The 24,614-nt window shown below is 38.9% G+C and overlaps 1 protein-coding gene across 1 annotated transcript in view; it reads right to left on the bottom strand.

Annotated features, from left to right (window-relative positions):
- Window positions 1-14,896, bottom strand: part of GPC5 (glypican 5) — a 1,310,602-nt gene extending 1,295,706 nt beyond the window's left edge. Inside the window, exon 1 of the mRNA XM_036301000.1 lies at window positions 14,274-14,896. Coding sequence (XP_036156893.1) covers window positions 14,274-14,451 — 178 coding nt within the window. The 5' untranslated portion in view covers window positions 14,452-14,896. The remainder of the gene's footprint in view (window positions 1-14,273) is intronic.
- Window positions 14,897-24,614: the final 9,718 nt, after the last annotated feature.

Consider the following 24,614-nt stretch of genomic DNA (forward strand, 5'->3'; position numbering starts at 1 on the left):
TGCCCTAATGCCAAACAATCCAGTTCCTCCCTGTATGTCCCTGGTTTCCCCAATGCTGCCTCTCAGCACTGGAGCCCAGAGGGAGCAGGACAGAGTATGTTCCTGAGCCAGCCCTTTAAGAGGAACTGCCTGGGTCTCCAGCAGCCTCTGTGTCACTCTGTTACAGTCTCTGCTGATTTTTCTACAGCCAGAAGTTACAGGGACTTTTCTTCTCAGCACTGGAACCCTGGGCTTGGGGATTGGTGTGGGGCTGGGAACCCTTGCTTCTCACAGGAGGCCTCCACAGTGGAGATATCCCTCCTGGTTTAAAAAAAAAAAAAAAAAAAAAGCACACATAGTTGTCAGACCAGCTCGTTCAGTGCCTCCACCCTTCCTACTAGTCTCAATGCAATTTCTTCTTTACTTCTCTAAGTAAAGAAGTCTCTAGTTGTAGAACTTCCATTTAGACAGATTTCATACAGTTCTGATGGTTGTCCTGTATTTTAGTTGTAATTTTGATGTGGTTGTGGGAGGTGGCAAATCCCAGCATTTACCTATGCCACCATCTTGGTTTTCCCAGCTGGCTACCCACTATTAATTGGATTTTGTGTACTTTGTTTTGGGGTATGTTTATACATAAATTAATACTCAAGAAGGTTCCTTTCTAGTCAGCCCATAGTTTGCTTTTTCCTCTCAACATACAGTAAGTCACATGTTCTTTAGTGATATAGATTTACCTCTCTTAGTTTAAACACACAATTATCCATAATTTATCATTTAATATACATTTACATAGCTACAAATTTTCTGTGCAATGAATATGTATATATGCTTAAATCTACCCAATTACTTTGTTTAAATATATTCCCATAAATTGGAATTGCTAGGCAAAGGGTGCACACAATTTAAATTAATCCTGTTATAACTGCAGAATTCCCACTGAATGTAGAGAAAATCTTCATCAGTCTTTTCTTTTACTATGTTTAAATGAGCACTCTATTTCCTACCATCACAGGAACATTAAATATCAGTACTTTTAATGTTTCACAATGTGATATTCCTATGAAATTGTTTTTCCCTTGTTAATGTTAAGCTCAATCATCCTCACATATCCTTATTAGTCATTTATATGATGTAAATTTCCTCTTTATGCTCTTCTTTCATTTCCCTTAGAATATTAGTGTCTTCGCTATCAATTTATAACAGCTCATTTGTGATTAAGAATGCTAACATTTTGGTTGTTGTTCATTACAGATAAAATGCCATAGGGTATGTTTTCCCCATTTATTTCACTATTACGTTTACTTTGTTTATTTATTATACAGAAGTTACGTATTCAAATAATCATGTTCTTTTTTTAAAAGAAAGGCAATGGAAAATCATTAAAGGATTTAACACAAGAAATAAAGATAAGATCTGAGTTCTACTGGGAACTCATTTGGGAGTTAATTGGCAAATAGACTGGCAAGGAAAGGACCAAGAGTAGATGCAGGCTGATTTAGTAATCCAGCCATGAAAATGCACTAGATTAAAGCATGGTGGTGGTGATGGTAGTGGGTAGGGAAATTATAGGGACATTTGTGAAACAGAATCTAAAGAATTTGTTGATTGGTTGAATTCGTGGAGTGGGTGTGGATAAAACAACTGTGCTACTATGGCATATTATCGATTTAGTCATATTTCCGGCTGGAACTTAAAGAGTTACCTACCACCATTGTTCTTCATAAAGAAGATGGGAGGGGAAAGGGACGGAGAGAAACAATTATCAAAACATGATCACAAGGCAACCAAAGGTGAATAGAGAAATCATCATTGATTGGAATTTCTAAAAATATTTATGAATGAACTCTAGAACAGATTTATGTTTCTATACATTGTAATTACAAATCAAATTATCCCTAAAATCTGTGGACTTAAATATTTAAATTATATAAAGTTTTGTCACATAGGACTCTGGAAGGAAATAAATTGCTACTTTCAAATGGCAGGGTATAGGAAAACTAGAAGGAATACTGTAGTACGCCCTACTACTGCTTAGGGGTCAGGAGGAGAAAGTAGTGGCCAGAATCCAGAGAGAATTGTGAAGTCACTTGCAGGATCTGTGCACTTAGATTAAGGTAACATACATAAGCAGCCTGCAGTGGCTTCACCAGGTGAGATGGGAACCACCACACTCCACTTGCCCAATCTCCTCTCCAGCCATTGCTCTCCCTCAACTGCTAAAGGCAAGAATGCCCATTGACATGGCCTAAGAACAGAGCTCAGTGGAGAGTCTCTCTGAAGGGGCAAATAGAGACTTGCCAGCACATTCCACCTTTGTGCCCTTCATCTGGGAGAAAAGTTCTTACCCTCAATACCAGCAACACACAAAACCTGTCAGTGCAATGACATGCAAGAACGTGATAGAACACACTAGAGAATTAACTCCATCGCAGAGCCTCCCCCTGCTCATATTTACTCAGCATATTTCCAGGCAAAGTACCTTCTGCTTACCCTTAACTGAGTTAATTTAAATAACAGTATTTTGCAAAAGACTGGCCTTTAGTTTTAAACTACATTATATGAACAAACTTTATTTTACCAAGGAATTAAACTATAAACAATAAATTATTTATTAACTAAAGAATTAAAACAGTTTCCAAGGGTAAAGGATTAGTACTTTGAGGGTGAGTTATGGGAGAAAAATATTTAACAGTTTATTACTTTATTAGATTAAAAAAGAATTTCTTCTATATTATGTTTAAAGGTATTTTTTTATTAGAAAGAAAGAAGAAGGGAGAGGGAGAGGGAGAAACATCAGTGTGAGCGCAATACATCGATTAGCCTCCTCCTGCGTACCTCCTATAGGGAATAGACGCTGCAACCCAGGCATGGGTCCTGACCAGGAATCCATCTGGCAGCCTTTTTGGTGCACAGGATGATGCCCAACCCACTGACCCACACCAGCCAGGGGTCTTCTATGATTTCTTTGCTCCCTGACTGAGCCTAAATTTTTTTAATATATCTGAGACCATTTGTGATAGATTTATATAAAATTAATGTTGTAACTTTTGTAGAAAATATTACTGTTTACAAATCTCTATCACCATACCATGTGATCCTCAAAAACCACTGAAAGGAAAAAGGAACAAGTCTATAACACTGTCTATATTTTTCTATGTCTAAAAGAAAAATATTTTCTGAGAGAGTGAGCTGTTTGCTAAAGGTCACATGGCTAATAAGTGATGGAGTCAAGACTAAGCTATTTCAAAACTATAAGTTCATTATTATTCACTAAAATGTGTGACCATAATATGAGACAAATTATAAGTTGAAATATCTGCTTTACCCATTTTTTATCCCATGATATTTCAATGCTTTGTCATACCTACTATTTTTTCTTATTTTATAAGTAAGATATTTCCTACAAATTTATTAGCCTAAAGCTTACTTGTGCCTCTGAACTTATAAAAGTAAAATTTAGTTTTGTTTTGTAACTAAAGCTTTGAACTTATATGTATAGACAAACACATATCTATATGTCTTCGCCTGACAAATAGTACCCTGAAGAACTCATGGATTCCTCAGCTTTATGACAGTTTCAATGTTATTCTTACTTCCTTTACCTTTTAAGTTTATCAAAAAACCTTTTTTAAAAATTACTCTTTTTTTCAAAGTAAAATGTATCCCAACTCTGGTGAGAATATACTGTTCATCTCTTCATTTTATTGACCTACTTCAGTTTTGGCTCATTAAACATAGACATTTTCAATGATCAAAAGAAAATGAATCAAATGTAACTTAGCATAACCTTACTAAATAAGAGAATTGTTCAAAAAGCAAATAAATCTGAACTGGTAATTTAATATTGACAATCTTCTATTTAAAGAAAATATATGTAGAGAGAACAAGGACATCCAGGAATAATTTTTACATTCCTTTGGTCTATGAAGGCTTTTTATCCAACACCCTTCTCAGTTCTTAGCTCTCTCAAAATCAATATTGAAGGAATTATGAACTAATGTCCCTTCAAACTGTAAAGCAAGGAAAAGCAAAGGACTATGAGCTCTGATATCTGTAAAGATCAGTAAATTATATTGCCATATGGAATTATAAAACCTAAATAAATTTAGTTATAGCACAGGAGAGGAAAACTAGTAATTCAAACCCATTATCCTAATAAGAGTAATAAACAATTTAAATTATGAAATAAGAAATAGTAACTATTGAATATGACTGTATTTGAAACATATGTAAGTTAATACCTGAACCATATCAAAATATACATGTCTCATAGGAACTGACATAGGTAATCCTTCTACTTAGGTAAAATTTCCTAATACCTCTATAAGCTATCCCAAATAAATAACCAACCACACTTCATACAGAAAAAAAAGATGTGGGTTTTTTTTCTAAGATATTATTGAAGAGAGGTCCTAAACACTTGGTATTTCTAAAATTGGAATTGTTGGAAATAATTTAGAGGCAGATTATACCTGCTTTCAAATATCATGTTTTACAATTTGGCAGCAATTATTTGTTTGCTTATTATGAAAGGTTGTAGTCTTGCTACTTGGTCCATATGGAGTCTGGATCAGTATCCTTTAATAAACAATATTCCCAGCTGAGGAATAATTCTACATATAAGTGATGTGTTGCATTGCTCCAAACAAGGGCAGGTGATGGGAAAAAATAAATCATTTTCGAGGTCCTTACTACTAATTTCCTCATGGAAAAAAACACTTTGCAAAAAAAAAATATTCACATAAAACACAAACCAACCAATTCAGAGCCAAATGTAAATTATATTTGGTCACCCTTATTTTTCTCCATTCTCCCAATAATATTCCCAGCACCATTTAGTGATGAGACTGTCTTTATTCCATTGTATGCTCTTGTCTCCTTTGTCAAATATTAAGTGAGTGTAATGGCTTAGGTTGACTTCTGTGTTCTCTGTTCTGTTCCATTAATCTATATGCCTGTTCTTGTGCCAGTACCAGGCTGTTTTGATTATAATGGCTTTATAGAATAATTTGACATCTGGTATTATGAAAAAATGCTCAAAGTCACTAATCATCAGAGAGATGCAAATCAAAATGACAATGGAGTATGACCTCACACCTGCCACAATGGCTACCATCAACAAATCAATAAATAACAAGTGCTGGTGAGAATGTGGAGAAAAGGAACCCTAGTACACTGCATGGGAATGCAGACTGGTACAGCCACCATGGAAAACAGTATGGAGCTGCCTCAAAAAATTAAATATATGCCCTAACTGGTTTGGCTCAGTGGATAGAGCGTCAGCCTGCGGACTCAAGGGTCCCAGGTTTGATTCTGGTCAAGGGCATGTACCTTGGTTGAGGGCACATCCCCAGTGGGGTGTGTGCAGGAGGCAGCTGATAGATGTTTCTCTCTCATCGATGTTTTTAACTATCTATCCCTCTCCCTTCCTCTCTGTAAAAAAATCAATAAAATATATTTTTTAAAAAAGTTAAATATGGAACTTCCAATTTGACCCATTGATCCCACTCCTAGGAATATATCCTAAGAATCCCAAAACACCAATCAGAAAGAATATATGCACCTCTGTATTTATAGAAGCACTATTTACAATAGCTAAGATCTGCAAACAGTTCAAGTGCCCATCAGTAGACAAGTGGATAAGAAAGATGTGGCATATTTACACAATGGAATATTATGCAGCTGTATAAAAGAAGAATCTCTTACCCTTTGAGACAGCATGGAGGGATCTGGAGAGTGTTATGCTAAGCAAAATAAGCCAGTCAGAGAAAGATAAGTATCACATGATCTCACACATATGTAGAATCTGATGAACAAAATAAACTGATGAACAACATAGAATGATGGAACAGACTGACAAATCTCAGAGGGAAGGGGGGGAGGGGCAGGAAGAAGTTAACCAAATAACTTATATGCATATCTGCATAACCCATGGACACAGACAATAATGTGGCGAAGGCCTGGGGGAGGGGTGTAGAGAGGGTCAATGGGGAAAAGGGGGACATCTGTAATACTTTCAACAATAAAGAATTTTTTTAACTGTGCCAATAAATCTGGTATTTTAAATGTTGAATGATCTTTCTTTCCTTGCAGAACAGAGTTCAGGAAACTTTTTTTCCAGACCTTCGTTTGGCAATTAATTAATTTAGTCCATTTCAAACATATTAGATAATATAGATAAAAATTCCTTTAAATTTAAACTTAAAAAGGGTTGGGTCACTTTATTGAATGTGTGGTAGAGTTACATAAGAAAACATTAACTCCATAAAAACAATTTACTGAGCCCAGAACAAAATATATTTTTAAAAACTTCAACTTCTACATTTCTCATTCTTTTAAGATTAAGCATAGAAAACATAATTAAACACAAGAAACTGAGCCTATTAGGTAACTGTAAATAGTCTGATTTATAAGATTAAATCTACAAATCAAAATTTATGTATTAATGTTGTCCTAATCACAGAGCAAAAAGATACATCATAGATCCTGCTCTCAAATAGCCTAAAGTCTAGTAGAGGGAAAGAGATATTTTTAAAATTGGTATTGCTGCTTTGAGTCCCTACCTTATATTAGAACAGTGATGGCGAACCTATTACACGCGTGTCAGAGGTGACACGTGAACTCATTTTTTGGTTGATTTTTCTTTGTTAAATGGCATTTAAATATATAAAATAAATACCAAAAATATAAATCTTGGTTTTACTACGGATGCAAATATCAAAAAATTTCTATATGTGACAAGGCACCAGAGTGAAGTTAGGGTTTTTCAAAATGCTAACACGCCGAGCTCAAAAGGTTCGCCATCACTGTATTAGAAATAACTAAGTAATGACTGTGTGTGATGAGTTCCAGGTTTTGCAGGCTGATGAAGAAAAACACAGTGCCTCAAGATGGCAGTCACGGAGAGCTTTATTTGGACAGTACTTTGACAGGAGATAGCAGAAGCAGGACTACTACCCAGAAGAGGAAAAGGGCAAGGGAACCCCCAGAGGAGAGGGGAGCTGGAGAGGGGGCTCACGTGTCTTGGTGATATCAACTCAGCAGCAAAATGGGAAGTCTCTGAATCAGAGAGCTTCGAAGCACAGCCCCAGAGTTCGTTTCACCTCTAACTAGCAGAAGTTGGGTGCGGTTTTGTGGGGTGCAATGCAAGCAAGCTCTAAATGACTACAAATGTGCTTACTTGAGCATATTTAAAGCAATGGGGTGTGTAAACATTTAAGTATGGCACTGGTGGTCTTTGGGCTATTGACTCCAACCTGCTGTGAACAAGTTAAATGCATAGGGGCCAAGCTCTAATCCATTTACATAACACCATAAAACATTTAAAAGTGTCATTGTACTTAGATAGCAGAATTGTGCAGGTTCAATACCCACGGATTGATGTCAACAAATATTTCAACTTTTATTCCATGTCAGACACTGTGCTGGACACCAGATATTCTACAGTGAACCAGGTACACAACAGGACAGGCTACCTAATTTGCAAGGCCCAATGCAAAAGGAAAATGCAGGACCCTTCGTTCAAACTTCAAGATGGCAACAGAAGAATATTAAACCAAGCAGGAGGTTCTTCTGAGTGGGGGACCCTGTGTGACTGCACAGGTTACATGCTTGTGAAACTGCCCCAGTAGACATGTTCTCTATTCTCATCATGCACACAATCTAGTGATGAACAATCAACAGTAAAAAGAAAGAAAATATGTCACCTTGATAACTGGGAAACACAGTTCAGTGAACCTCAAGAAAGGCCTCTTAGAAGAGCTGACATTTAAGCTAAGTCCTAATGTATGCAAACCAGCCAGCTATATAATGTGTGTGCATGTGTGTGTGCGCACGTGTGTGTGTGTGTGTGTGTGTGTGTGTGTGTGTGTGTGTGTGAAGGAGCCACAGGTTGGACAGCTTATGACAGTGGTTCTCAATTAGTTTGATTTTGCCTCCCATGGGACATTTGGCAATATCTGACATTTTGGTTGTCACAACTGGGGAAAGGAGGATATTGCTACTGGTATCTAGTGGATGAAGGTCATGGAAGCTTCTAAACATCCTACGATGCACAGGACAGCTCTCCACCCACCCACCACCAAGCCCCGCACAACAAAGAATTATTCAGCCCATATGTTAATGGTGCTGATATTGAAAAATCTTAATGTAAAATGAATGTATGTCATGGGCAAAGCCGAAAGCGGTGTAAGAGTTTAGCACATTAACCTTTCATGTCCTTAGCCCTATGACGTCACGGTAGTAAATATTGGAAACCCATATTCCAACAACAAGGGAGAATTCAACTTATGGTGCAGTGAGTCAGTGAAATACTATACTATCACTAAAAAATACATGCCTAGAAGGATGTTTAATGTCATGGGAAATACTGATAGGTTCATAATTAGTTACAAAGAATAATAAAGTGGTTCTATATACCTTTTCAGAATATGTATGTGCTTAGCAGAGCATTAATAAGAGTATTGAAAGATGAATGCAAAGGGTTATCGGTGGTTATTTCTGGGTGGTAGTTATTTTATTTTATGCTTTTCAGTGCTTTAAATTTTCAGGAGAATGTGTATTCTTTCATAAAACCACGAAAGCACAAAATCCCATTTTCTTTCTCTAAAAGTACATTATACATTCCACTTACAAAACAGCCATATGTGAACCTGATATGGCTAATCAAAAACTGTCCTATTTAGTGTGATTCATAGAATGACTAATCATTTTAGAATGATTTCAGCCGTATCATTAGTGAAATCTGAAATACCTAAGGCTGTAAAGGAGAAGAACTGAGGTCACAATTGGTGCTGCCATCTCTTCAAGTTGAAGGTCAGGCTTTTATAAAAGAAAGACAGATGTGGGAAATGGCTACGTTCCATGAAATTGTTATTGTGACTTAACCGAGTAGATCAGGTGCCATATTCACAATCTATTCCAGCAAAGCATATGACTGAAGTTTCTCATGACTCCATTAAAACAAAGTGAATTTATAAATTGTGCCTGTTTAGGAGATGCATCTGGTTGTTGGAATGTTACTTTTGTCTTATACTAGTTAATAATAATAATAATAAATGTTATAGACATAGGAGGTGTTCATATCAAATGTGGAAAGCAAATTATATACACACATATAGAGAAAACAAAAATTCATATTTCAGAAAATCTAGACAAGCTGGAAATGGGGTTCACAGGGGAGTAGGAAAATCATGAAACGCTACTTATAAGTTCCCCAAATTGCACCCCTCCTGACACCAGTTACACAAATATACAATACACTGACAAAAAGGAACTTACTAGCAAATTATGGGATGGAGGGAGAACACACACAACATTTACATTTATTAATAAACAATGAAAGAATAGGGTATGATTATGGACAGCCATACTCCATGGCCCAAAAGTAGAACATTATACTCACTTTAAGTTTTACTCCCCATCATTAAGTTTTACTAAAAGGCCTGGATAAAAAACGAAACACATGATTCTCTTAGACATCAAAGCTCACACTGGATTGTCTAGAGGAGAAAGTGACAAACTTCCCTGACACCAGAAGGAGGCCTTAATGTTTACAATTCAACACAGACATCATGCACAGACTCAGAAAACAATGATCAGACAAAGCCCCTTGAGATCTGTGGTGCAGCAGGAGAGCCACAAGGAGACTCTACAAACCCCCCAAATGACTAAACGACCCACTATATCCACCAACAAGAGTGACTACTGCTTTTCATTCATGATAACTATTCACACCTTAATCTTCCTAACACATAAATTACAAAGATGCCCAGTTCCTGAACTGTCCTACTTATTAAACCCTCCTTGTGATCAGCTGGCACAGCCCAATTCCCATAAACGCCCCTCTCAATCACCTTACCAAGACACCCACAGTTCCTGAGGTGTGCAATCCTCCTTGCTGCAGAAAGCAAAATGAACCTAATTTATTTAACAATAGGTTTGTTCCTGGCGATTCTTGGCTGATGGATTCCAACAGAGGCAATCCCGACAATGATCTTCCCAAATGTCAGACCATGGGTCCCTTTTATGGCTTTGAAAATTCAATCACCATAATTATGCTTTTCCATCAACCAAAGGGGTTAGTTCTTGAGAAACAAGAATTTGAGATTACTGTCAAAGAGTGACTATGGCCACCAGCCACCTCATTGTGTGACTCCCTAAGCCACTCTATTCATACTACTTCACCTCCCTGAATACAGACAGCAGAATGGTGGTGATGCAGAGGAGGCAGTAGCTTTGGGTGCTGCCACTAGCAGCGGTGTAGCCTCATTTCCTTCTTAGAGTTTCTATTAGTTCACAAAAAGAAACAAAATAGTCACCATAACCTAATAAATGCCATTTCAGATAGAATCATATTTCCCAACTTTAAAAACAATCATTTGTGAATTAAAAAAAAACAAAACACTAGGATGTTATAAATACATCTTCTGATACATAGAGATCTAAAACTAAAATTTCACCCTTAAAGGCCAAGTCCAGTTAAAATCAAGACACTAAATAAAAACTCTAATGACAGCAATGCATTTTTGAGCACTTACTATATGCCTGGATTTGTGCTATTTTACATACATCCATTATTTCATATCACCTATGCAGCAACCCTTTCCGAACTATTAATGTTCCCATTTTACAGATGAGGAAACAGAGGTTCAAAGAAGATGACTAATTAACCCAGGTCACCGAGCTTCTGGTGGCAAAACCAAGTTTTGAAATCCAAATATCTATAATTCCAAACTCCACAGTTAGCAGACAGATTGTTTCTCTTGAGTGTAAAAATGAAATGACACTGTCCATGAAGAGATTATAAGATTGATTACAATGAAAGCAGTTAAAAAATTAAAATGCTAGAGCTCTGCTTAAAGTGTCCTATAGTATCATGATTTCATTCTGCCACATCAACTTTATTTTTATTATCTCATTTATGGCCAAAAGCTACCAAGAAAAAGTTGTCTTTCACAAACTACTCTTTGTATCAACGAACATGCACATTTTAAAAACCAGTTGGTATATAAACTAACTGCATGTAGTCTTGGACTTTTTATAAGCCTCTCCTTTCTGAATTATCTTCTTTTTAAAAGGAAATAATACATGTGTGAACAATGCATGTGTGAAGAGAATTTCAATGGGAAAGCATTATCCCTCTTCCCCAATAAATAACATAAAAATAAAAGGACCTTTAAAAGACACTTTCTCTAACAGTACTTTTCTGAATAAAATAAACAAGAGCAACGGGCACCTTGACTACTACTTAGGAAATAAAATCAGAACACAGGGAAATCTGTAATTCTAATCACATTTACACCTTCTCTCCTTTTTTACATTTCTCATCCAAACATCCTTAGGAGCTCAATAGGCCTAAAAGAATTGGAGCAGAGTAGAGAACAAAGGTGAGGGGAATCTGAGAAACAGCTGAAATGGCCCTTCTCACCACCTTAATAATTTCAAATTGGTAAAGTAGTTTACAGAAGATTAAAAGTCACAAATGTGGGAAGAAACTGTAGTGAAAGACAAGTACCATAAGATTTCAGTCAATGTAGAATTTAACAAACAAACTGAATTGCCAAGCAAAATAGAGACAGCCTCATGGATAGAGAGCAGGTGGGAGGGGTGAATTGGGGGTGGTGGAGGGATTGAGCCAAAAAGAAGAAAAAAGAGAGAGAGAACTCATGGACATGAACAACAGTGTGGTGACTGCGGTGGGGAGGTGGAAGAGGGCATAGAGAGGATAGATGGTGATGGAAAAATTTAAATTAAAATAAAAAGTTGTTCTACCAGCTTATATTATTTTTTAAAAGCATTTTGGCTAGATAGCTCAGAAATGAACGTTTTGTGAACAAGAAATGCAAGAAAGCACTTAAAAATAAACTTTTAAGGAAAACAAATACGAAATGTAAATGTATTTGCTTTTGTCGATGAAAGCCTGTGTGCTAAATAAATACATTTGTTACAGAGAATGTTAATATTTGTGCTTTAATGTGGAAATGACTACTTGTATATTAACTATGCTCTCTCTTGAGATTGAGGATAATTTTAGAAAACAAGATAGCCAACTACTATCCTTAATCAAGCTAAATGTTGAAGAACATATAAAATTAAGAAAAGCATTTAGGTCACATGTCATATGTGCGGTTTACTCAATTTGGAAATTAATTTTTTTTTTTTTACTGGGAAGAAGAGAAATATCAATCTTAAAAGAAACAGCTCAATATTTCATTTGCCTATTAAAATAAAATTTGAACAACAATACAGAGACAAGAAAAGTACAGAATTATATCAAATTCATATGTGAATGCCTTTTACTGGGCGATTCTAATTCAGAATAATTCTCTTGTATGACTTTTTCTTATTGCAAATATCAAAGGAAGTTAGCACTTCTTCCCACCAGCACCACTCGAGTGCCTCAGAGTGCAACCCTGCACAGCCCCCTTAGGAGGTGCTACTATAATTCCTCCATCATCATAAGCCACAGATCAATAAAGGTACTCGCAATGGGCAAACAATCCGGAATGTCTCAGAAAAAGAAGGTGATTGCTATCCTGGCGTGTGTGTGTATGTGTGTGTGTGTGTGTGTGTGTGTGTGTGTGATGTGTATCAAACCCAAATAAATACAACCATTTCCTTCTCTGCAGGGCAGAGCTTCAGTTTCTCCTTACATACTGGTAAAAGGCCATGATATGCTGTAAAGTTCCTCTTCAGATGAGATGAAACACACACAAGGTCCTAGAAATGTAACACCTTCTAGTCCATGCGTTGCATCCAGTGGGAACCAGATATGAAAGTTGGGTGAAATCAAGGCCTTACTAGGGAGCTGTCAACATTCACTGAACATATCAGCCAAAATTATGGTAAATGGGAGGCAAAATCTAATAATACAGGTAAGGATTTCACAGCTCAATGCCCTCTCTGCGTCCTCCTCCCCAACACACACCCCCAGGTAAGTAAGGTTTTATTAGCTATCGATAAGTGAGGTTTACTTTTTAATGAAAAGAATGCACTGAAATAAGAAAGCAGATTTAAAGGGGGTCCTATTGCACAGAAGAATTGCCCTAAACTGAGAATTTCAACTATGTTGTTTCAAATAGCACAGAAAAAGCACCTAGTACGGAACAGATAGTCACATAAATATTGGTGTTTGCTTAAAAAACTGGTCACATAAACTAACATGGATTCGGCGTTCCCAAATGCCTAGGCTGTCCTTGTAGGATGACTCCAGAACTGAGTTCATAGCCAGCAAAGCAATCAAGCAGAATACCTACTCCGTGGCGCTCACAGCAAGTCTCCTCATCCTAAAAACTCACGCAGAGAACGGATTTTAGACTCAAGCATCCTGCACAAGTTCTTTGTTAACCAATACTGTACGCTCATAGTACTCGTCTGTGTTGGCTTCATAGTCAAGCTACATTGTTCCAGGAAGATCTCAGCTCCAGACACCTGCTATTGCGTTTGACAATTAAGACCTATTCTTCCAAGCCTACCCTAACCTGGAGATTCCGCGCCAGCGGAAGGGAATTTGTGCGGTAGGGGCAGGGAGCAGAGGGCAATGGAGCACATAAAAGGCGCATACAGGGAGCAGAATCTACACTGGCTACGCTTGCTGTACTCTCTCCCCTTCAATCTTTGGTGCATCTCATCCCTGCTCAGTGGCTCCCCAATACATTCAGTTTGTTCGCCTGTTGCCATCACACCTTTCAGGAGTTGAAACTACCAGGTGATTCCGAGAGACAATACTGGCCAGTTCGGTTCCGGGCAGAGGGTTTGGTGCCGGGGCTCGGACGCCAGTGCGGGTGGGTGTACCGGGTCCCAGTGCTAATTACAGAGGAGGTGGGCTGTCCCGTCAGTGCCCCGCTCTCCAGCGAAGAAGAGTAACGCAGGTTTGCCTTTTTCGTATCAAACTTGGAGCGACCAACCCAACTCCTTCCACCCAAATAGAAAGCACATACGGGGCCCCCGGCGGGGCACTGGTGAAATTCCCACCCGGAACAGCTGTCTGCTTTACTGGCCTGTTCCCACTCATCAGCCGAGACTGAGGGAAGCAAATGCCCAAAGCACGCCTTGGCCGCCGACTATTCCCATGGTCCAGGAGACCCGGACCTGCGCGGCGGCGCTCGGGATGGTCACCCCGAGCTTCCCCCAGAGGCCTCACCGGATTCACCTTGAGCGGCCAAAGGGCCTGAACGGTCATCTTCCCACCAAGGGCCACCCCAGGAGGCTGGGCGCAGTGCCTGCCGGCGCTCGGGACGCCCCGGCCCGCGCCCAGGCGCACTGCGCGGCGCCGGCCAGCGTCGCCTTACCTGGCCTCGGCGAATCTGGCAGCCCCTTGACCGCTCCCACCAGGCGCCACTGGAAAAGTTTCCGAACTTCCTCGCAGCTCTGCCCGCCGTCGCTGCGGGCAAATACAGCAAGAGCCAGAAGGAGGAGACAGCAGCAGCCCACGCGCCAGGTCGGTCTGCCCATCATCGGTGTCCTCATCACCCCTTTCCCACCGTGGATCCCACTCCCCCGCGCGCCCGGCGCTGAACGCTCTAGAAAAAGGCTCTGAAAAGGCTTTGCAAAGGCTCGGAGGTCCAGGCTCCCTAGAGGTGCCGTCCGGCGGCTTGCGTTCCGGGACCGCTCGGGACACGCGCTGCACCTGCGAGCACTTGGCTTTCTCCGGAGGAGCCCGGGGCGGAGACACCAGAGTTCTCAGGCAGAGCGCCGCCGCGTCTCCCGCTCCGGCGGGGCCGAGCTGGCGCTGCGCGGGCGCGAAATGGAACTGGAGCCGCACGGGGCTCGCGGGCATCCGGATCTGGCACCGCTGCGGTCGCCACCGGCTCCGCTGGAAACCGCCAACCTGGGACGCGCCAGCCCGCGGCGCCCCGCGGCCAGGCCCCGCCCTCGGCACCCCGCCCCGAGCCGCGCGAGCCCTGCTGCTCTAATGCGGGGATCCACGCAGCAGAGGCTGGAGAGCGACGCTGCCTGGAGCAAAGAAACAAATAGATGAAATCCAACCCGGTCCCCGCTCTGCCAGCCAATCGCGGGGACAGTCTGAGAAAAGAAAGAGCGAATGTATGAAGAGGCTCAGAGAACACAAGACAGGAGAAGCACCACCTAGAGCGAAGATGAAATATTTCCCTATAAATCTCGGTCCTCTGTACATAGGACTTTGTATTCAAATTGCATGAAAAGGTATCTCGGCATCATATAAAAAGCAAGAACGGTTTACAGTTAAATATCCCAATTGAGAGGCTTAATAGCACTTACAGGTTTTAAGAGCGTACTTGAGCAGTTACTTTTTTAATCGCTTTCTGGTCTGCTTTGAAACATTTTTCTGTAACATTACGATTTTCTGAATTTAGAAGTCATAAAAATTACATTCAAATCTTATCACATTCTTATCACAGTAAAGTCGTTTATTCATTTAACATCATATTTTTATATATGTTTTCATTTATCTCAGAGAGGAAGGGAGAGGGAGAGAGAGTTAGAAACATCAATGATGAGTATCATTGGTTGGCTGCCTCCTGCACGCCCCCTACTGGGGATCCAGCCCGCAACCCGGGCATGTGCCCTGAAGAGGAATCAACCATGATCTCCTAGTTCATAGGTCGTGCTCAACCACTGAGCCACACCAGCTGGGCCAGCATCATACTTTGTATTTCAATATTAAGGGCACACTTCTCGAATTTCTTTAGCACACTTCTCAAAGATTTACTAAGGTAAGAGTGGTCAGGAGACTTTCTCACAAGGAAGATAGAAAAATAAAGACTGTAAGTAATTTTTCAATGACAAAGGAATTTTCTCAATTTACGAAAGGAATGCATTAGACACCATAAGCAAAGGGCCAGATACATTTTCTTTTCTTTTTTTAACCCTTCTTCTTTTTGATTGCGGTAACATTGGTTAATAACACATGTGTTTCAGATATACAGCATTATAATTTGGTATCTGTATGCACTGTAGCATGCTCACTACCAAAAGTCTAGTTTGCATCCTTAACCATACATTGGACCTCCTTTACACATTTTGCCCACCCTTCCCCTCTGGTAACCAGCAATCTGTTGTTTATATTTATGAATTTGTTTTTATTTTTGCTCATTTGGGTTTTTTGTTGTTGTTTTATATTCTATATGAGAGAAGTCATGTGGTTTTTGTCCATTTCACTTAACATAATACCTTCAAGGTCCATCCATGTTTTCACAAATGGTAACTTTTACCTTTTTGATAGCTAAGTAGTATTCCATTTGTGGTATATATGTGTGTGTGTGTGTGTGTGTGTGTGTGTGTGTATTCGTTGGATAAATACTCAGAAGAGGAATTGCTATATCATATGCATTTTCTAAATGTGATTGCCTCAATACTAAGCCTGTGAGTGATAAGAATGTCTGCATCTATAGGTACCTAAAGACAGAAGTCCTCCAGTAAAACAAAACTCCTTAAAAGCATCAGGCAGAGGGGTACTATAAATGCCTTAACCACTCAAAGGGAATTTAATCTCAAATTTGAACCCTTGCCAAGAGGTAGAGATGAATAATTTTAAGTCTTAGTTAAGTGTCATGGGACTTTTAATGACCATTTGATATCAAGGCAGTACTTTCAGCAGTAGATTGCTTGCTTTAAAGCCATTCCAGGGCAATGGCTGAGATACTTCAGTGAAATAGCACTCATTTGGCTTTTGACATCAATTCCATAAATACTAGATTTTTTTTGAGAAGCTCTCTTAATAAATGAGAAGTGAAAAAAATAGCTGCTTTTAAATTCAAGCAAGGCTTTATATATGTATGGGGCGGGGGGAGATTCCCCATGAATTTCTTCTTCTCTAGACACCAAGTGTGGAAAGAATGCTTGAAAGTCAGCTATATTTAGGAGAAGAAAAGACAGCCGTGAGGAAGTCACAGTGCTTAGGTGCCAGACAATAGTCTGAGTGCTGCTCATGGATACTAATTCATTCATTTAATCTTTATAACAACCCTATAAATTAGATGCTATTATCATTTCACAAATGAGCAAACAGGCACAGAGAGGTGAAGTGACTTGCCCAAGGCCAACAGAGCTGTTAGGTAGTGGAACCAGGAATTAAACCCGCGCATTAGAATCCAGAACTCATACTATTAACTACAGGCTCTCCTGGGTCACTCCGTGGCACACCAAGGAACCTACTGAGTTACATCCAGTAACACCAAAGGCTATTTATTAACTTATCAGATTTTTATTATTAAATATACACAATTTTATGTATAGAATTTTATTCTACTATAATCCTGTCTACGTTACTATAAGGCTAATATATCTCCAGATTTCTCTAAAGCTTCTTTTTTCTTACCAAGATCTCTTTTTGATAGATTTGATCATTATAGAGTATTAGCATTGAAAGAATTTTTAGAGATGACCTGGACCAATTTATTAACTTGGAATCTCTAAAACAACTTGTCTTACAAGGGTAAAAAATCACAGACACAACAGAGAATTATTGATGGCTCAGTAAATCTAATCAACTAACAAAGACTGATTGCACACATACTATTTTTTTTAAACCCAATATGCTAGACATAATAGGGATTACAGAGACATGTAAGCAAGTTCTCTTCCCAGCGTTTTTACAATTCATTTCAACAGAACAATTAGGTGGTAAGTTGTATAGAGAAATGGAGTAAGATCTAATGAGAAAATATATTTCACCCATATAAAATGTCTCCAATTATAAAAAAATAAATATTGTGTTGCTGCATCTTATCTTCTACCGCTACCACAGTGGATGCCCCAACAGTGGCTTCAAAGGGCTTCTTTTCCTATCAGTGTCCCTCTAATGCACAGTTATGTGCTGACTATGCTGTAAAGCTTCAAGACAAGTTTCCGTCTTCCAAACAGAATACAATACCACAGTGTCTTTTATATGAACATTCTAGAGCAATAGCAAAGTGCCTTTTATATGAACTAATAACTATAACTATTCTTTTGTTCAATTTATACATGTAAATATTACAGATGAAGCTTGGGGGAAATTTCCATAATTTGATAGTGATGGTACCTCATTTTTCAAAGGTCATACAATATACATGTACTGAATGCCTTTTATGTAATAGGCACTGTGTTTTTGCTTTCAAAATATCAATAGCCTTCCATAGGAAAGATCTCTAAATGGTCTTTATGTAAAATACACCTTAGTAATCTTTTTTTTAAAATATTATTTTATTGATTTCAGAGAGGGAAAGAGATAGAAACATCAATGATGAGAGAGAATCATTCATCTGCTGCCTCCTGCATGCCCCCAGAGGGGGTCAACCCCAAAACCCGGGCATGTGCTCTGACTGAGAATCAAACCGTGACCTCCTAGTTCGTAGGTCAACACTCAACCACTGAGCCACACCAGCCAGGCTTAATAATCTTCTAAGTGCAATACTTCTAAGTAACTGTTTACAGTGTAACAACTCAAGACCTTGTAAAGAGAAATAAAGAATCACAAGTATGGTTAGGATGATATGAACGATATCATGTTGCCCTTAACCATGACTACTAGTTTAGGATAAGACTGGCACTGGTTAGATTACCTTCAGAAGCTGGTTGAGGTAACTTCTGTACTCAAACAATAAGAATAGCTAATATTAAGTAGTTACAGGTATTATCTCATTTAACATCTCAACCACCCCATGAGACTGTTCTACTAATAATGAAGAATCAGACTTAGAGAGATTTAAAGTAACTTTCCAAAAGCCACAGATTTGATAAATACCCAATTTTTAGCCAGGCATGCCATCTCCCGCGCTCCTTCAGCCACTACGCTCTCCTGCTCTGACAAACCAAACACCTGCCCTGTGGCCCCTTGACCCAACCTATCCTATATGGGAGAAGGCCTGGTCCTCAGTGCTATTCCTTGTGGGCAGTCAGCTGGACCTCATCTTCACAGTGGTCCAGAGACCTGCGGGGTCCTAACCCTGGCCCAATAGCACTTCCCTCCGCAGTTGGACCAGGTACCATTTGCTTCGCCCTCTGCCCCCCACTAATCTTTTAATCATGACAACTGCATTGTAAGGACTAAAAGCCAATGTGCTGTCTTGATATCGCTGAGCCTCTTGAGGGCTCAAAGGCCTAGCCTTGGTTCTGCTCTTGCCAGATATGCATCCCCCTCTCACCAGCAGGAAAGGCTCCTCTATCAACCAGACCAGCTCCATCCTACCTTATCTTCAGCCTAATTTTCCCTCCCAGCAGCCTGTGAAATTATCAAACAAGTCGATCGCATTCTTCCATGGAACCAAGGGTCACCTAACCCTCTTGTCACTACAAAGCCTGCCTTCCACAGCCCTTGCTGGTTCACTTTGCTCCCAAATGCAACCCTCGTTTAGCTCTTCATGACATGTCGTGTCTTCCTCCCCTGGATTGTGAGCATATGTAACTAAGAAACTGCTCTCCAGTGTCATGGGTTTAGCCATCTCATATTAATGAGGGTGAGTAGGAGGCTGTTAGAACAAGAGTAGCCTCAATGCAGGTGCTTCCACTTAGCTATTTAAAAAAATAAATAAATTTTACTTTCGCCTTGCTGACTTTCTATCTCTCCCAAGTGCAGGCTTTATCCCCGTAGCTGCGCTATTAAAGGGCGTCAAATTGGAGGTCAGCCCCAGATGACCTTAGTAATGAATTTCTGCCACCAAGTAACCAGAAGGAAATTGAGGGATCCTCCCAGATGTCTCTTTGGGTCAAGAGAACAAAGGCTGAGAAAAGGCTGCCTGCAGGAGAGCACTCATAGGACATACGACATTCCATAAAATGCTTAAAACCAGACACCAAGTTGAAAGTTAAATGAAAGTCATTGGGAAAGTGACCAGCAAACACATTTTCAAGCAAATGCTTTCTAAAAATATATATCTACTATAATTGGATAATCTATATTTCCAATTCAAAAATCCTCATTGGCTAATCACCAATACGCATTTATCAATGATTTTGAAATATATTCAATGTACTTATGTCATCTCATAGTAATCATGCTTTAAGGCAAAGACAATGTAACTAGTTCACAAAAAGCATTAGATAAATAAACTGTGTGAAAATTTCAAAAGTATTTCATACTTTATTTACTTTTATAGGTTTTATATTTGCAACTTCTAATAAAGACATTTTATTTCAGAGAATTTACTGAGAAATAAGAATATTAGTTGCTTTCTGAATGAGAATGAAAACATTAAAAAAGACACCAAGAAAACTCAATGAGTTTATGAAACTAAATTTCTTCAAATAATTTCGTTCTAGTTCATAGCTAAGAATTTGAAAATAGTGTCCTCAGAGTTGTGATATACATCACATATGTAAATTACCATACATTATAATAGAAAGGAATACAGTACAAATTTCTCTCATTTCCAAATGTACAGTTTGTACTAACTAATTATGACCCCAACTATTTTTGGTTTCCAAATGGAGCAAAATTCACATCCAAAATTCAATTCCACCATGAATTATATTATAACTATATTTTAAGAAAGACAACTGCATGAACAAATAAATTCAGTTGTTATCTGTATGAAATATATAATATTCCTTCATAAACAACTAGAGGCCCGGTGCACGAAATTCATGCATGGGGTGGGGGGTAGGGAGGGGTGTCCCTCAGCCCGGCCTGCGCCCTCTTGCAATCCAGGACCCCTCAGGTAGGGTCCCTAGGCCTGGCCGGCGATCAGGACCAATCAGGGCTTTCCTTCCCTCTGCTGCCAGCAGCTGCCCCCGCCCCCGCCGCTGCCACTGCTTGCCATCTGTGCGGCCCTGCTCCCCCCCCCCCACCACCACCCACTAGTCGCTTCTCTCTGCAGGCAACAGGCGTGGGGTCCGATCGCTTGGCTGGCCTGGGCCTCCCTCTGTAGGGCGAACAATTGCAGGGCTCCACAATTGATCACCACACAGAGGGTGGCCAGGGCCTCCCTCTTCAGGGCAATCATGGGGCGATGGTGGGCCCCCCGACCAATCACAACACACTTGCCTTGGCTGGCCTGGCTCCAGTATGTGTCATAGTGTGGCCGTCCGGAAGGTCATCCTGATGATCGTTCTGCTGTTCGGTTGTTTGGCCAATTTGCATATTACGCTTTTATTACAGACGTTTTCAAAAAATGAAAATAAGTTTTAAAACATCTCTTTTTTTTCCTTTTTTGTGTGCTTTTTATTTATTTTATTTTACTTTTTCCATCACCATTTATCTCTTCTATGCCTTCTTCCACCTCTACCCCCCACCCCCACAATCACCACACTGTTGTCCTTACTGTGTTTCATGTGAGAACTAGGGAGCTACAAAAGTTTAACTACCAGACTATAAGCCTGTGAGTTCAAGTAAGCCTGTCATATCCACCTCTACTCTCTAAGCAGTAAGTGACTACTTGCTGTGGACATCCCATGACTTTACTGAATAAATTCAGCCCCCATAAGTTGACATCCTCATGTTTCTTGTATTAGCTTTATCAGAATTGTTTATTTTTAAGCACCATTCAACCCTTGAAATGCAACTTAATAACTAGATTTTTAAATTACTTGCAAAGTGCAACAGTATCAATAAACACCTTTAAAACCAAATTATAACTTCCCAATTAAAATTATGTATAAATCATTGTATTGACGTAGCGTTTTACTTTCAAAAAATCTCTTATTTCTGTTTCACTTCTTTTCATTTACTTTTCCATGAAAAAGATGTGAAGTGGATGTTTTAAATGTTTAATGTTACTTCCAAATTAATTATTTAATCAAGAGTTAAAGGATTAATTTTCCTAATTGTTTTTCTGCAACTTCTGACATTACAATATCTTAAATATTATTATCTTCGGGTTAGATTAATTTTAATACTACGATTAAGATATTCTCCAGAATGATTATTAATTATTTGTGTCGTCTTGGACAAGTTGTTAAACCACTCTGACACTTCATTATGTAAAATGAGAGAAAAGGATAACTATGTTACGTTATCAATAAGGTTAACAGAGATAATATATGTGAAGTGTTTTGTATAATTCTTGGTTCATATAAACACTCAACAAATAGACATTGTTATTCTTCTCTATTGGAAAAAATAACTGTCATTAGTTCCTGATCTATTAGTTAAATTCTAGATGTAATTAGGATAATAAATCTGCTCCTCTGAATCCAACAACTATTCAAAACTAAAATCTTTTGGCCTCCTGATATTAATAGTATGGTTTCTTCATGTTAATTAGCATTTATGCAACTATCAAATTATTCTTTTCAGTAATGGAAAAAATAAGCATTATCTCAAGTCAACGTATGGACAGGAGAGTCTAAGTTGCCCAAGGTCATGAGCCAAAAGTCATTATTAAAAGGAAAGAGTCTTTCCTCTCTGAACATAATGAGCACTTAGAGCAAGAACTGGAGACTAATTATCATCAGCTTTTTAAGATGCAAAGTGTAGACACTCTACTAATGATAAAGCCTCATCATTGATAATTATCTTTGATTAACAAGTAGGAAGTCTTCCTGAGGCTTTCACTGCTGTGTACTATTGTCATAATTGATCTTTAATTATTCCATCTAAAGATCCCTTTATCATATGTTTAATCTTTGCTATTTATAAATAAGGTTCATGTACAAGCCTTATTAAATATCCGCAGATGTGATATTACTTTATGAATGTCTGCAATTTAATTAGCATTCAGCCTATTTGTTTATATTTGCATATGAAAAGGGACAAGCAGTTTGTGCTCTCAGGTTGAAAGGAGAACTCCTATGCTCTAACCACTTTTCACTTCTCTTGATCCAGATTTTGTGGGAAGAGAAAACAATCCTCTCTCTGGATGTGTCCCGGGAGATTTTACGTAATTGGCAACTGTGTGCTCTTGAAGGGGAATTTTATTCTGGTGTTTCCTATTTGGGGAAGAAAAAAAAACCTACAAATGATCTATTTCCTGTATACTGTATCATTTTAGTTTTTCTGACTCTCCCTTGCCTTCCCACATTCTCAAATGATTATATATCTGCTCTCCTGATGTTCATAAATCACATCAGTCCAAAACCTAGTGGCCAATTTTTGCAAATATCTATTGAACCTAAGGTTGCTAAACACTCTCTTTTTGAAATCTCTAACCTCTTCAGCTTCCCTGACAGTGCACTGTTCTCCTCCTAGCTCTCCAACATTTCTCTCTCTATTTTTTTGTCTGTTTCTCCCCCTTTCTTTTGTCTTCTAATGGTTTGTATTTTCCATGGCTTACACCTTAGGACTTGCTGTTCCTTTTCTACATATTCCCAGAAAGATGTACTAGATCTGCAAAATCATACCGACCCAGAACCTCAGAATTGGAAATAGAGACTTCACAGATGTATTTCATTAAGGCTCTCCAGATGAAATCATGCTGGGTGAGCACTACAGCCAATGACTGGTACCCTTATAAGAAAAGGAAAGGACACAGACAGAAAAGGATGATGTGAAGACGGAGGCAGAGATTGGAGTGATGCAACTAAACCCAAGGAATGCTGAGATTGCTGACAACCCCTTGAAACTGGAAGAGAGGCATGGGTGACTTCTCATTCAGAGCTTCCAGGCCTGCCGACAACAGGATTTCAGGCTTCTGGCCTCTTCAACTGTGAGAGAAGAAAAATTATGTTGTTTGAAGCCACAGAGTTGTGGCTATTGTGGTGATTGGTTATGACAGTCCTAGGAAATGAATATCTATTGGTTCTCATAACTTCACTTCTGGCATCTATTCAGCGGCCTTTCCTTCTAGGTCTGCTCTCTCATCTTCCTCCTCTGCTTTTAAAGTTGGGCTTCCTACCATTATCTAAGCTCTATTTTTACCAAAGGGACCTTATCATCTTCTCCCCAGTTCACACTCTCCCTCTTCCATTGATTTCAACAAACACAAGACCCTGAGGTTTGTACTTTTTATTAATAAAACCATCCTTGCTAACTCGGAATATTTTATTTTTATTTATTGTTGTCACTTTACAGTTGCCCCCCATCCCCCTTCACACTCTTTACTCACCTTTACCCAGCCCCCAGCCCCATCCTTCTGGCCATAACCACACTCTTGTCTATGTCCATGAGCTATTTATATGTGTAATTTTTTTTGGGGGGTGGGGAGGAGGTATAGTAAGCATTTTATTATTATTCTTACTTAGTATATTATTTTGATTATTTTGATCTAAGTAATTTTTAATGCAGATTTTGGGAAACATTGAACTTTCTACATAATTGCAGATAATAGTCAATCAAAATGTTTTATTAAAATTCAACTGGCACACAAAAAAATTTTGAGATGTCTCTAATCAAATAGGGCATCAAATACTTTCAATATATAAGTCTTTGTTAGTATTTTCTTGGTATCATGCGGTAAACTCTTTGTTCATAACAAATCTCTTAATTTTTCAGTTTCCCCACCATTAAAATGGAATGACAAAAAGACTTTTAAACCTTAGAATAAAGCAATACCAAGGATTACTATTAACTGCCCATTTTGTAAATGATGAGATGCTGAAGAACTATTTTTTATATGCTGTGATTAAAAGATGCACCACAAAAACACCTTTTTAAAAAAAATTAAATTCTTTATTGTTTAAAGTATTACATATGTCTCCTTTTTCCCCCATTGACCTCTCCCCGGCCACACCCACCTCCCCAGCACATGCCCTCACCCCCCTACTGTCTGTGTCCATTAGTTATACTCAAATGCATG

This window comes from Myotis myotis, unplaced genomic scaffold, assembly GCF_014108235.1.
Source record: "Myotis myotis isolate mMyoMyo1 unplaced genomic scaffold, mMyoMyo1.p scaffold_m19_p_3, whole genome shotgun sequence".
NCBI lineage: Eukaryota > Metazoa > Chordata > Mammalia > Chiroptera > Vespertilionidae > Myotis > Myotis myotis.